Consider the following 14842-nt stretch of genomic DNA (forward strand, 5'->3'; position numbering starts at 1 on the left):
CTGTTTCTTCCCTCTGCCCCAAACTCATAAAAATATAGTGAAACACTTGATGTTGCTGTAATGAAAAATCAAATGTTTTGCATCCTCAGAATTTTCAACCTTGGTGTGATGGGATGATCAGCTGCTTGTGCGTAAAATCGTAGTCCCTCAGAGTTTGTTCAAGTCCACAAACCTCTGTCTGTGACGGAGCCCCTCAGACATGGCTCCTCTAGTCACTGGCAGATTCCGACAGTGGTTGCTTTCGGAATCGCTTCCAACATAAAAGCTCCTTAACGGAAACACGTCTTCTGGACTCGTGGCGTGACAGTTTCCGGCGAGGCGTGGGTCTCCCTATGGGAGGTCCAGAAACCTCCCCACTGTTCTCACTGGACATGTCCCTGAGCCCTCCCTCTTGCTCGCTTTCCCTCAGAGACCCACCTCTCCCCCTGCTGGTTCCTGCTTCAGCTGCTGGGTCTCTCCCAACCTCCGTGAGCCCTTCCACCACCTGTCCCTCCGATGGCAGTTCCCTGACATCCACCTCCCCTCCAGGGCCCCTGTCACCCCCTCCCATTCCCTCTCCTCTGGGCGGTGAGGAGGTAAAACCCCGAAAAGAATCCTCTTCATCTTCAGACGTCTCGAACATTTCCCTCCATCGGTTGCCGTTCCGGGTCACTGAATCCTCCTCCTCCTCGGAATCTGTGAACCCCTCCAACTCCTCTTCCTCATCTGTGGTTGCAAAGTATTCCCTCCGGAACCTCGCTACAGGCTGAGGTTTACGTGGGAACCTCTGATGAAAAGTTTCTATTAAGACCTCGTCATTGACATCCTCTGCCATGACCTAGGTGTTTTCCGACTCCGGTTCCCCTTCCCACATTACCAAATACTCCACTTGATCTCCCTTCCACCTGGAATCGAGGATCTCCGCCACATGGCTGCTGTGTTCCCTTTCCTCCATTGCTGGTCCCCGTGTGAACCTCCCTTCTCTGTCCCCTTTATACGGTGACAGCAACGACCTGTGGAAAACTGGGTGCAGCTTCATGTGGTTCGGTAACCGGAGTCTGAAAGCCACTGGGTTGACCTGTTGCGTGACTTCAAATGGGCCCAATCTTTTGGGTCTTAACTTCTTACAACCCCCTTTGAATGGTAACCCTTGGGTTGACAGCCACACCTGGTCCCCCACCCTAATGGTTTCACCTTCCCTTCTGTTTTTGTCTGCCTGCCTCTTATACTCCTCCTTGGCCCTGTCTAAGTTGAGTTGGAGCTGACGATGGATCGCTTCCATTTCTTCTACAAACTGTTCGGCAGCCGGGACGCTCCATCTCTCCCCTTCCCCCCCTGGGAAAGCCCTGGGATGGCACCCGTAATTAGCCAAAAAGGGGCTCATCCCTGTGGACACATTCTCCGCATTGTTGTAGGCAAATTCCGCCAACGCCAGCTTCTCCACCCAATCATTCTCTCTGTCATTGACATAACACCTCAGATATTGCTGGAGGGTGCCATTAGCTCTTTCCGCCTGCCCGTTGGTTTCAGGATGCCGGGCAGTCGAAAAATTGACCTCTACATGCAGTAAGCTCATGAGCTTCCTCCAGAACCTGGAAGTAAATTGTTTCCCTCGGTCTGAAGTCACCCTCAAGGGGGCGCCATGCAACCTAAACACATTTTCTACAAACAATTTCGCTGTTTCTTCTGCCGTGACAGCATGTGAGCAGGTGTGATGGCCTGGGATTCCGAGTCTGAGAGTGAACCGGAGGAATCCCAGCCGGCACAGGAGTCCCCGCCTCCAGGGCCGGCTGAACTGGGGCAAGGCCTAGATGCTGAGGAGCCTGCACCTGTGCCAGATCCTCAGGGGCAGGCACCAGGTGAAGCCATTCTGGCCCCAGAGGTGCTGGAGGACTCAGTGGCTACAGGTGAGCCTCCCCCGGGGCCCAGTAACCCATCGGCCTCTCCTGAACTGCAGAGGCTTAGGGCAGAGAGGCGAAGGGAACTGGTCTCTCCCAGGAGGAGTGCTCGCCTTAAGGCCAAGAGAGGCGGGGCTCCTGGGGGCCGGGACCGCCCCCGGCCTTAGAAGAAGATAAAGGTCAGGCAGCCCGGTCCCAGGTTGCGGGAGCAACGTCGTTGTGGAGTACCTGCTTTACCCAGACCTAGATCTGCACTCCCGGTGTGCCTGTTCCTCGCCCGGCTTCCTGCTCCTGACTCTCCGGTGTTCCTGTTCCTCGCCCGGCTGCCCACTGCTGACCCACCAGTGTTCCTGTTCCCCGCCTGGCTCCCTGCTTCTGCTCTACCAGTGTTCCTGTTACCCGCCTGGCTTCCTGCTGCTGCCCTACCAGCGTTCCTGCTCCCCCGCCCGGCTCCCTGTTTCGGACCTCGCGTCTCATCTATTGTTCGTCTACCCTGCTAGTGACTCTGGACTGAACTTCGGCTACGGTATTAGTACCTCCCCCCCCCCCGGGGCCAGCACAGCAGGCTATAAAGTGGCCCATTTTGGTTAACAGGTCTACCACAACCATGATGGCTGTTTTCCCTCTGGACTTTGGCAGATCAGTCATGAAATCTATTGACACTGCTTCCCATGGTCTTTCAGGTGTGGGTAGCGGTTCTAATAACCCCGCCGGCGCCCGCCTCTCCCCTTTGGCTCGCTGGCATTGGTCACAACCTCTCACATACTCCCGCATATCTTCCCTTACCTTGGGCCACCAAAATTCCCTGGTAACCAGCCACATGGTTTTGTGTTGCCCAAAATGCCCCGCTGTGGGGCTATCGTGCAGCTGCTTGAGTACCTTCCCCCTCAACTCTCCTTCAGGTATATACAGCGCTCCCTTGTAATACAACGCCCCGTTTCTCTCCTCAAAACCTCCGGGTTTGTCTCCCTCCCTCCTGAGACCCCTGAGTTTGTCCTGGGCGTATTCATCATTTTCCGTTCCCTCTACCAGTTCTCTTTGCCCCACCAATGCCACCCCACACACCCAGCGGTCCTCTGGAATGACATGTCTCTCTTCGGGTGCTCCCTCCCCCTCCAAATATTCAGGTTTGCGTGAGAGAGCGTCCGCCCTAATGTTCTCTGGGCCTGGCACGTAACAAATCTCAAAGTTAAATTTGGAGAACTCCTGGGCCCATCTCACTTGCCGTTGGTTGAGCACTCGTGCCGTTCTCCAATACTCTAGGTTCTTGTGGTCAGTGCACACTTGCACCTTATGTTGTGTGCCAATTAGCAGGTGCCTCCATCTCCGGAAAGCCTCATGAATGGCGAGTAGTTCTCGGTCGTACACCGTGTAGCTCCTCTCGGATTTGTTCAGCTTTCGCGAAAAAAAGGCACACGGTCTCCACTCTGACTCCTCCTTCCCTGGCTGCAGAAGCACCGCCCCGATCGCTCTGTCTGATGCGTCAGTTTCTACTCTCATCGGTTTTTATAAATCCACATGCAGGAGCTGTTCTTCAGAGGCGAAGGCCCTTTTTAGTTCCTCAAATGCTCGCTCCGCCTCCTCAGTCCAAACAAATTTCTTCTTACTGCTGAGACAGTCCGTAATGGGCGCCGTCAGGTGGGCAAAGTTTCGGATGAACTTACGATAGAAGTTCCCAAACCCTAGGAACCTCTGCACATCCTTCTTTGTTTTGGGTGTTTTCCATTCCAGCACTGCCTGGACCTTGCCGGGATCCATGGCCAATCCCTTGTCTGACAGGCAATACCCCAGGAATTCCACCTCCTTGGTATGAAACTGACACTTCTCCAGTTTCACCCACAGCTGGTTGGCTTGCAGCCTGCTCAACACTTCTCTGACGTCTCTCACATGCTGCTCCTCATTCTCAGAATACACCAACACGTCATCTAGGAAGGCCACACAATTCTTGTAAAGCAAAGGCCCCAGTACATGGTTCATAAACAATTGAAAGCACGCAGAGCCTGCTTGTAGGCCGAAGGGCATAACTAAATATTCAAATGCCCCCAAAGGGGTGAACATGGTGGTTTTCCATTCATCCCCCTTCCTTATACGTATCAGGTTGTACGCCCCCCTTAGGTCCAGCTTTGTAAAAATCTTTCCCTTCCGCACCCTTGTCAAAATGTCGTCAATCCTGGGCATAGGGAAGGCCACTGGTTCTGACACTGCGTTCAAGGCCCTGAAGTCACACACCAGCCTCGGCTTGTCCGTGTTTTTTTTATCCACAAAAAACACTGGGCTGCCTCCCACCGCTCTGGACTCTCGGATGAAACCCCTCTTCAGATTTTTGTCAATGAACTCCCTTAGTTCTAACATCTCCCTGTCTGACATGGCATACAGCCTGCCTACTGGGAGCTGTGCCCCAGGGAGTAAATTGATTTGACAGTTAAAGGGTCTATGCGGGGGTAGTTGGTCAGCTTCCCTTTCGCTGAAAACGTCGCTGAGATCTGCGTATTGTCGTGGTACCTTCACTTTCTCCGTTACTTCAGTCCCTGCTAGGGTGGCTTGGGCCCCTTCCGAACCCTTTCCCTCTTTGCAGTGTTCTAAGCAATGTGCTGAACCAAAGGAAACCACTCTCTGATGCCAGCCCACCAGCGGATCATGTAACGCTAGCCAGCTCAGCCCCAAAATAATGGGAGCCCCTCCCAAGGTGGCCACATTAAACGCTATCAGTTCGGTGTGCCTTGCCACCTTCATTATCATTGGGACGGTCTGCAAGCTGACTTCTCCCAACAGCTCCCTGCCATCGATCGTGGTCACCTGCAGGGGGTTGCTTAAAGGGATCGTCTGTATCTGGTGTTCAGCTGCAAACTCTTTGCTCATGAAATTGCAGGAGCTGCCTGAGTCCAACAGCGCCTTTATCTTTAGAGGGTGTCCGTTTGGCAGCTCTAGCGACACTTCTATCACTAGGGCGGGTTTAGGAGGTTCTGGCGTGGGCACTTTCACTGCTCTTTGGCCTGGCTGCTGTGCCCCGACGGTGGCAGCCAGGCGTTGGCTTTTACTTGCTCCGGTATTTCTTCCTCTCTTCCCTCAACAGCTCCCACCATCCCTTGCCATTCCTTCCTCTGGGGGCAGACTCTGGCAAAGTGACCTGGCTATTGGCAGAGATAGCATTTCCGGGCGCCTTTTCCCTCCTTCTTTCCCCCCTCACTGGGCTTTGAAACTGTGCGCGCGCGCGCAGTTCCGATTTCCATTGGCTCTGCCGGCGGGAAAGTTGGCTCTGGAATGTCTGGAATGCGGAACTCCTTCCAACGTTCCCCCTTCCCTTCCCGCCTCTCCAAGGCTCTCACCTCCTGGCACGCTCCTATGGTCAGCGCAGATTTGGTCAGCTGGTCCATAGAATCCGCCCTGGGACCCCGGGAAAGTTCGTCTTTCACAGCCGAAGCAAGCCCTTCTTCAAATAGCATTTGAATGGGTTCCGCTGATAAGTCCCACCCCAATCTGTGAACCAGCATGGTGAACTCAGTCCAGTATTCACGGACATATCGGCTTCCCTGTTTGCAAGCCATTAGCTGTCTGCGCACCACTCCCTGCTCAATATCGCTGGAAAACATCAGATCCATGGCACGAAAGAACTTCATCATGTCCTTTAGGACGTCATTATTCGCTGCCATCAGGGGTCTAACCCAGTCTCTCGTCCCCTTTTCAAGATGCCCAATCACGAAAGCCACTCGTGATTCCTCATCAGGGAATTCATCAAACTGCAGATTGAGGGCATATTGCATCTCTGTCCGAAAGGCATGATAGTCCTTGGGCTCCCCCCCAAACTTCTGCACCAATCCTGGTACCTTTCTGGTGAGCTGGGTGGCTTTCCCCTTTTTGTCTGCATCCTGAGCCCTCCTCTCCTCAAGCCTCGCCGTCTGCAGCGCTAGCTGGACCTCCAACACCCGGTACCTTTCTTCCAGGCTTGGACTCGCTCCCGCTCCTGCTTCTCCGGTTCCGGCTGGGTTGCTGATGATGCCTTCTCCTGCACAAGCTGCTTACAGAGACTGTCGGAATGCTGTGATGGGATGATCAGCTGCTTGTGCGTAAAATCGTAGTCCCTCAGAGTTTGTTCAAGTCCACAAACCTCTGTCTGTGACGGAGCCCCTCAGACATGGCTCCTCTAGTCACTGGCAGATTCCGACAGTGGTTGCTTTCGGAATCGCTTCCAACATAAAAGCTCCTTAACAGAAACACGTCTTCTGGACTCGCGGCGTGACAGTTTCCGGCGAGGCGTGGGTCTCCCTATGGGAGGTCCAGAAACCTCCCCACTGTTCTCGCTGGACGTGTCCCTGAGCCCTCCCTCTTGCTCGCTTTCCCTCAGAGACCCACCTCTCCCCCTGCTGGTTCCTGCTTCAGCTGCTGGGTCTCTCCGAACCTCCGTGAGCCCTTCCACCACCTGTCCCTCCGATGGCAGTTCCCTGACACTTGGATATACATTTCTAACATCCTACTTCCTCCCCACCAAACACACGACACTACCCGCCAAAGAACAAGAATCTGTCCTGAAAGGTACAAACAAACAACAAAATACAGTTTCCCTGCAGAAAAATAACAGACAAGTTAGCAAAGGCATTAGAACACGCATAATCAAAAACCAATTAGGAAAACGCCATTATACTTTTAACCTTAGACTAGTACGGTAACTGCTTATTCCTTTCAAGCAAGCTTCCAGTTCATCAGGATCTCTTCAAGCCTTCCTCCTTCTCCTTGGTGCACACTCCTTGTTACAGTTCTGCATCCCAAAGCAACTTATCCAGTCCCCAATCCTTGGCATACCCAAGATAATGGGTTTTCAACATGTTTAAGCCAGGATGCAAGCCTCAGTACCAAAGCTGCATTACCCAAAGCCCTTGCTCATCCTTTCCCTTGTGCTACTGCAGCACAAAGTGGTTTTCAAACACACACAGAGTTTTCTGAACAATTCCTAAAAATCATTAAACAGCAAGATAGCCTGGCTTATATTTTTAACCCTTTTTGTATCCAGGGGTTAGAAGGATCTTGCATACAGCCTACTTCCCCATCCCCAAATAGTGGAATACTTGCTCTGCTGTAAAGAAAACAAACAAACAAACAAACAAACAAACAGACAGACAAACATTATGCATTCTTAGAATTTTCAGCCTTAGATAATACTTTTGTAACATTTTATATTTTTGAAATTCATATTTAAGATTTGTAAGGATTCACTTACAGTTGTATTTAGGCCTTTAATGTCAGTTGGATGGAATGTTGCGTTGTAAGGTTTTACCTTCGTTCTAGAATTTTCTATGGATTTTTCCTGAATCCTTTTCGCTTTCTATAAAAATTTCAAAAAGGGGGTGAGGGATAAATGACATGGCAAAGTCAAATATCTCTTTTTACTGTCTTTTGAATTTTTAGCATTAACACATTAATAGGCTTACTATACAAATAGGGATATTTCAGACAGTGTCTCTTTCCAAGTATGGTGATGCAATCCACCCTGAGTAAAAGTAATATGAAGAACTAGCAATTAACTAAGTATACAAACAAGTACATTGTACATAATGTATATTGTACATAAATGCCCCTTCCTTACAAGTGACTAAACAACCTCACACTGTCGAAAGAGAAACTGAAGGAATTTCTTTGAACATATTTAAGACATCTGTTTGGCACATATCCTGCTTGTACAAGCCTTCCTATTCTTATTTTTCAAGTTTAATCTATTTATCCTGAAAATATAAATTATACAAAATAGAAAAGAGGATCCACAATAAATATCTATTTAATAGCTTAAAATAAATATTAATTGGAGCTAAAATAATCCCAAATGCAGTATTCACAATATCTTTACCTTTAAAGTCTCATAATTTGACTTTTGAAAGAAACTTTCCCAGGACTTACTGACCATTACCTTTTGCTTATGGAGGGATTTAATCTAGAGCGTGAAAGAAATTAAGGAGAAAATTAAAACCTCTCATTCTTCAAAAGTGTCTTTAGTGGCACAGTTCAGATATGGAAGTAGTTCAGAGCAGAGCTCTGGTTGCACTGTAGGCACCAATATCACTACACCCTACAGTTTGCTTGCAATTAGCCCCATCCCCCAAAGTGGAGATGGTATTCCGAGTACAGACTCCGTAGGAGAGACAATAACTTCTTAGTTTTTATAGAAAAAGCGCTTCTTATTTGTTGTCTCACACAGAGCCCCTTTCTTTTGTTTTCCTTTTTTTAAAAATAATATTTATTGAGTTTCCAAAAATTTAAATTTAAACACTACAAACAGAAAAGCAAAAAAACAAACGAAAAACAACACGATACAATACAAACACACTACAAAACTAACACATAAGACAAATAAAACAAAACAAAGACCATTTAAAACATATTAAACAATTTCAATGTCAAATCTTTCGTTCACTTATTTCCATGACTTCCTCACACCTCCCTTTTTGTATTCCACATCAGTTAATTATTTCAGCAATTCCTTTTCATCTTCCCGTTTTCTATCCTATAATTATCTTAACACATTCTAACCTTATTTTGTTCCCTTTAATACTCTATTGATCTATTTGTACTTAATTCCTTATAACATTTCTGCTAAAGCCATATAACTTCATTCCAACTGTGTTCTAACATTCATTAATTTTGCAATATTTCTATAAATACTCTTTAAACTTCCAGTCTTCTTCCACCAGCTCTTCTCCCTGGTCTCGGATTCTGCCGATTCTCTCAGCCAGCAAAAAGCAGATGATTCACAACAAAACTTAGGGGTCTGGCAGGGCAAGTCCACCTCCTTCTTTAGCATCCGTTAATATCTTAAGTTTTACTCGGGGCTTCCTGCGCTGCCAAACAAATCTAGAGACGACCCTCTGCCACCTCCTGAAACAATCCCTCCCATCCAAAGCTTGCAATGTTTGAAACAAAAACAGCATCCCCAACATCACAGCAACCCTCATCCCCACCACAACAACTTGGCCCAACAATAACCACTTCCAATTTAACCCTGTTTCCAAATCCCCCTTCTCTTCAAGCCAATGTCCTTCACAATTGCCCTTGAATAAATTCACATTTTCCTCAGGTAGAGCTCTGATCCTCAATTTCATCTGTTTCTCTTTAAGTTCAGTCATAACCAGTGTCAGCTTGAATTCATAAAGTTGTCCTTGAATGGATGGGACTCTCTCCAGTTGAATTACTTTAACTTCAGCAGCAAGAGTTTTCTCCTTAACTTCATCCGCAGTTTGCTGTATCAGGATAGATTCCTGTATCAATTTCTGGGTGGTTTCTATATTAGTATTCACCTTTTGTCCCAGGTTATTTAAACTTTCTAGCATTAAGTCAGTTTTAATATTTGCAGCATCCACTTTCATATTTATCATGTCAATTTTTTTATGAAGTTGTTTCAGTGAGTCATTTATTTTCACTAATACAACCGCTAAGGCCTCTTCTGGCAACATTCCGTCTTTCCCATCTGCCATAACACTCAATAGATTCAAGGTCAATCTCACAGTCTCACGGGTGTTATCTTACTGCTGGAAATTTCCCAGCCCAGATCTTATGTAGCCGCCAGTTTCAAGAACTTCCACTAGAGGGAAACAGTTTCTATTTGTATTGATACATAATATCCTCTTATAGGCACAGTTGAAACGACCCAAAACTAATTTCAAAGTTACTTTCACTGCTGGAGACAGTAGAAACAATGTATCTTCTCTTATGCTAGCTGTCAATGAACGATCCAAACGCTGTCAATAAACATCCCACCAAACGTTGGACCTACTAGCAACCTGTTCCCAGGGTCCGAGCGGTGGTATTTTGCCTCTCTTGGTCTCTTCCGCAGGCAAACTCAGTCCACAACTCCCCCCCCCTTCTCCTGCCTCCAAGGGGGGGATTATATTCTTTACTTATGGAAATTTGGTTTTTACAGAAGGCTTTCCAATACTTCAGCTTGCAGCCTCAATTGCTTCAGTCTATTTACAAAAGGGGAAGGCGGACTTCCTGTATTGAACCTTCCCCGTTTCGATACCAAATTAGACGTTTTTAAAAAATCCAATTTTTCCGATTAAGCTCTACTCACGGGTAGTTACTTTAGAGTCAAATTGTCCACAGGAAAAAATGAGCGCTCTCCAACAACAGCTATGCGGCTTCGCTCCGTGGAAGAAGCAGATGATTCGAAGCCCCGCGACGCTCACTTCACATCGCTCCGGATCCCCGAAATCGGGTTTCCCCGAGAGTGGGGGAGGTGCAAAAGGTGCCCGCCGAATCCCACGCTCACAGGCTTCTCCCGCCTGTGATTTTTAACGGGTCTCCGCCTTCGCCGTGCCGTCAAGACCCAGATTTCCACGGGGCTGATTCCTCTTAATCAGAGGAATCCAGCCATTGCCGGAGGCGCCTCCCCGGAAGTCCTTTCTTTTGTTTTCCTTAAAGGACCATCACTCAGGCTGTCACCTCAACACAGGAAGAAAGCCTAGCTTATATTTTACCACTTGCTGGATCCAGGGGTTAAGAAGGATCTCACATACAGTCTGTTTCTTCCCTCTGCCCCAAACTCATAAAAATATAGTGAAACACTTGATGTTGCTGTAATGAAAAATCAAATGTTTTGCATCCTCAGAATTTTCAACCTTGGATATACATTTCTAACATCCTACTTCCTCCCCACCAAACACACGACACTACCCGCCAAAGAACAAGAATCTGTCCTGAAAGGTACAAACAAACAACAAAATACAGCTTCCCTGCAGAAAAATAACAGACAAGTTAGCAAAGGCATTAGAACACGCATAATTAAAAACCAATTAAGAAAACGCTATTACACTTTTAACCTTAGACTAGTACGGTAACTGCTTATTCCTTTCAAGCAAGCTTCCAGTTCATCAGGATCTCTTCAAGCCTTCCTCCTTCTCCTTGGTGCACACTCCTTGTTACAGTTCTGCATCCCAAAGCAACTTATCCAGTCCCCAATCCTTGGCATACCCAAGATAATGGGTTTTCAACATGTTTAAGCCAGGATGCAAGCCTCAGTACCAAAGCTGCATTACCCAAAGCCCTTGCTCATCCTTTCCCTTGTGCTACTGCAGCACAAAGTGGTTTTCAAACACACACAGAGTTTTCTGAACAATTCCTAAAAATCATTAAACAGCAAGATAGCCTGGCTTATATTTTTAACCCTTTTTGTATCCAGGGGTTAGAAGGATCTTGCATACAGCCTACTTCCCCATCCCCAAATAGTGGAATACTTGCTCTGCTGTAAAGAAAACAAACAAACAAACAAACAAACAAACAAACAAACAGACAGACAAACATTATGCATTCTTAGAATTTTCAGCCTTAGATAATACTTTTGTAACATTTTATATTTTTGAAATTCATATTTAAGATTTGTAAGGATTCACTTACAGTTGTTGGATGGAATGTTGCGTTGTAAGGTTTTACCTTCGTTCTAGAATTTTCTATGGATTTTTCCTGAATCCTTTTCGCTTTCTATAAAAATTTCAAAAAGGGGGTGAGGGATAAATGACATGGCAAAGTCAAATATCTCTTTTTACTGTCTTTTGAATTTTTAGCATTAACACATTAATAGGCTTACTATACAAATAGGGATATTTCAGACAGTGTCTCTTTCCAAGTATGGTGATGCAATCCACCCTGAGTAAAAGTAATATGAAGAACTAGCAATTAACTAAGTATACAAACAAGTACATTGTACATAATGTATATTGTACATAAATGCCCCTTCCTTACAAGTGACTAAACAACCTCACACTGTCGAAAGAGAAACTGAAGGAATTTCTTTGAACATATTTAAGACATCTGTTTGGCACATATCCTGCTTGTACAAGCCTTCCTATTCTTATTTTTCAAGTTTAATCTATTTATCCTGAAAATATAAATTATACAAAATAGAAAAGAGGATCCACAATAAATATCTATTTAATAGCTTAAAATAAATATTAATTGGAGCTAAAATAATCCCAAATGCTGTATTCACAATATCCTTACCTTTAAAGCCTCATAATTTGATGTCCGGGCCAAGAAACTTTCCCAGGACTTACTGACCATTTCCTTTTGCTTATGGAGGGATTGAATCTAGAGCGTGAAAGAAATTAAGGAGAAAATTAAAACCTCTCATTCTTCAAAAGTGTCTTTAGTGGCACAGTTCAGATATGGAAGTAGTTCAGAGCAGAGCTCTGGTTGCACTGTAGGCACCAATATCACTACACCCTACAGTTTGTTTGCAATTAGCCCCATCCCCCAAAGTGGAGATGGTATTCCGAGTACAGACTCTGTAGGAGAGACAATAACTTCTTAGTTTTTATAGAAAAAGCGCTTCTTATAAATATGCATTATAAGAAAGGGAGTTTATTTCTTTTAAAAAATGGTTCCCTCTCACATGCTGCTTCTTTGCTTACCTTGGCATAACTTTTTTCTTCTTCTTGAAGTTCCTGGTATTGTTGGCTTTCCAGCATTTCAGTCTGGATAGAGATAACCATCTTTCCAACGTTTTCAAATGCTTCCATAATAACCTGCAGTGCTTCATGGTCAGGAGTTACGGGTTTTATGTTTTCTTTTTTAAGTTCTGCATATATCTCACTCCAGATTTCACCTACCTTTATTAACAAAAATGGCACTTTTAAAAAGCTACGTAATTTATCAATACCAAGGACAGCTAACTCTTTTTGGGCACCCAGAAAGAGCCACTTTTGACTCTCTGTTCAAGTATCTATTTTTATTCATTAAGTTTAAAGAGGAAGCCAAGTGTAATCACAGGCAAAAATCTGACATTTTAAATTCTAACAATGTGTCTTGCATTGTGGCTGCAAAGGAGTACATGTGTAGTGCTTCAGATTCTTAATTGTACTAGCTCTAACAAACAAAACCATAAATAACAAATCACATATTAAACAATGCTTACCTTGAAGTCAAGATATCTACGTATGATAGCAAGTGTAACAAAATCCTTGGCAGAGAGGCCAGGCAAATTTTCAAAGCCTAAAATAAAGCATTAATAATTACTTCTAGAGAAATCTTATTTCTTATTTGAGATTTACACTGTCACAAGGCAATTTCAAAGTGGACACATTAGCAAAACTATGTGATCCTGCCATGAATATTGGAAGCTCCTGGCTTAGACAGCCATAATAGCTAGTTGACAAGGAGATACAAGATTTTTCTTTTCCTAGTTCTGCAGTTGCAGACGTAAATGAACTTGCCAAACTTGTCTGTAACTCTGATTACCATATTTTTCGCTCTATAACACACACCTAACCATAACATGCACGTCGTTTTTAGAGGAGGAAAACAAGAAAAAAAATATTCTGAATCAAATGTTGTACTAAACTATTTAATAAACAAGGTGCTGGGGGAGGGACAGAAGGGGATGCCCTCTTTGTCCCTCCTTCCGGCTCATTGTAAAGAAAGCAGAGTAAGAGCCGCTTACATTTGTGTAAGGGAGAGCCATAGAGCAGGCAGACACTGAGAAAGAGAGGCTGTCTCCCTTTCCCCACCTTGGCTTTTACACGCTGCGTGCAGCTCTTGCCGGCTTCCGAGCTGCCTCCTTTCTCCCACCTCGCTAAAAAGCCATAGAGCAGGCAGACAGGAGGAAGAGAGGCTGTCTCCCAACACTCAGCTGTTGCCGGCTTCCCAGCGGGCCAAGTGGAGGAAGAGAGGCTGCCGAACAGCCAGCAAGAGCGGCTCCTCCTGCCTGCATTCGCTCCATAACGCACACACACATTTCCCTTTACCTTTTGGGGGGGGGAAACTGAGTGTTATGGTGCGAAAAGTATGGTATTCATTCTTCTGTTTATGCATGCTATCTTTGGTTAAATGACATAAATTGTTTTACTGTATTATATCCACCTTCTTAGAAATTAAAGTATACGTAAAATGCAGGAAATAAGTTCATGGCCTTTACCTAATTTACATATTACACAATAAATCTTTGCTCGCATGTTTTCAGCAACATCCATAACAGCAATAGTGGGACAACTGGCAGGCATTGGAGTAACTTCTTGCTTTCTTTGGAACTTGCCAGCCAATGGCTTCTTTGTATCTGCAGAGGGAAAATTTCAGTGTTAGGTTCCACTCATCATCAGATATCCAGTAATTATAATACTTTCACTGAAAGAGTGTACCGTATTTTTTCGTGTATAAGACACATGTCTTATCACATGTCTGTATTTACATTCCAACTCTGTTGGAAGTCATGGGAGCGAAAGTTGTTTTTACACTGTTCTGTTCTGTTGTATTTTTGTTTTCCCTTCTCTCTGAGGAAGAAGAGAGGAGCCATGCTTTCCCTTTGTCCTGATTTGTATATAATAAAGTAGCTTAGTACTTACACCTTGAGCCTAGCTCTGCTGTTGCTGACTCTGCTAAGTCAATGTGTGCTCACGTCCCAAGACATGAGTCACGAAATCACGTCGGGGAAGAAGATTGATGGATCTCCTAAGCGGCACACAGAAGGGAGAGACAGGCTGGCACATATATGTCATTTGCCTGGGGGCCTGTCCTGCCTCCTGGCGACCCCCCGACAGGGTCGTCTTATACACGAATAGTGCAGAGGTGGAATGGGGGGTTGGTTGCTGCTGTGAGCAGTTTTTCTGTGGCAATTGGGCAGGTGATTGGTGGCTGTGGCAAGGGCTGTTATCGATTGGCTGTTGCTACAGCAATTGGGCGGGCAATTGGCGGCTGTCAGCGAGCGGGCAGCTGATTGGTGGGTGTGGTGACGTGCGTGATTGCCATCGTCGGTGCGGTGGGTGAGTGATTTTTTGCAATCCCCCCATTTTCTTAATTCTTAATAGGGGGCGTCTTATACATGGGGGCATGTTAAACATGAAAAAATACAGTACTCTGTTATATGTCATTTAGGTATTATCTTTTAAAATGTATAGAGACATTCAGTTTTTTAAACGAGTATGTATATAACAGTCTCCACTGACCTTCATTCTAAGGAAACCAAACCCTGGGTAAGTGCTGAAAACCCCTGGAGT

The 14842-nt window shown here is 45.6% G+C and overlaps 1 protein-coding gene across 1 annotated transcript in view; it reads right to left on the minus strand.

The window, feature by feature from the left end:
* Nucleotides 1-14842, minus strand: part of CFAP69 (cilia and flagella associated protein 69) — a 62625-nt gene that overhangs the window by 26647 nt on the left and 21136 nt on the right. The window contains exons 18-22 of the mRNA XM_082194072.1: nt 13768-13905; nt 12769-12845; nt 12266-12463; nt 11856-11942; nt 7090-7194 (exon numbers count right to left, since the gene is read on the minus strand). Coding sequence (XP_082050198.1) covers nt 7090-7194; nt 11856-11942; nt 12266-12463; nt 12769-12845; nt 13768-13905 — 605 coding nt within the window. The remainder of the gene's footprint in view (nt 1-7089; nt 7195-11855; nt 11943-12265; nt 12464-12768; nt 12846-13767; nt 13906-14842) is intronic.

This window comes from Podarcis vaucheri, assembly GCF_965113315.1.
Source record: "Podarcis vaucheri genome assembly, chromosome: 12".
Taxonomy (NCBI): domain Eukaryota; kingdom Metazoa; phylum Chordata; class Lepidosauria; order Squamata; family Lacertidae; genus Podarcis; species Podarcis vaucheri.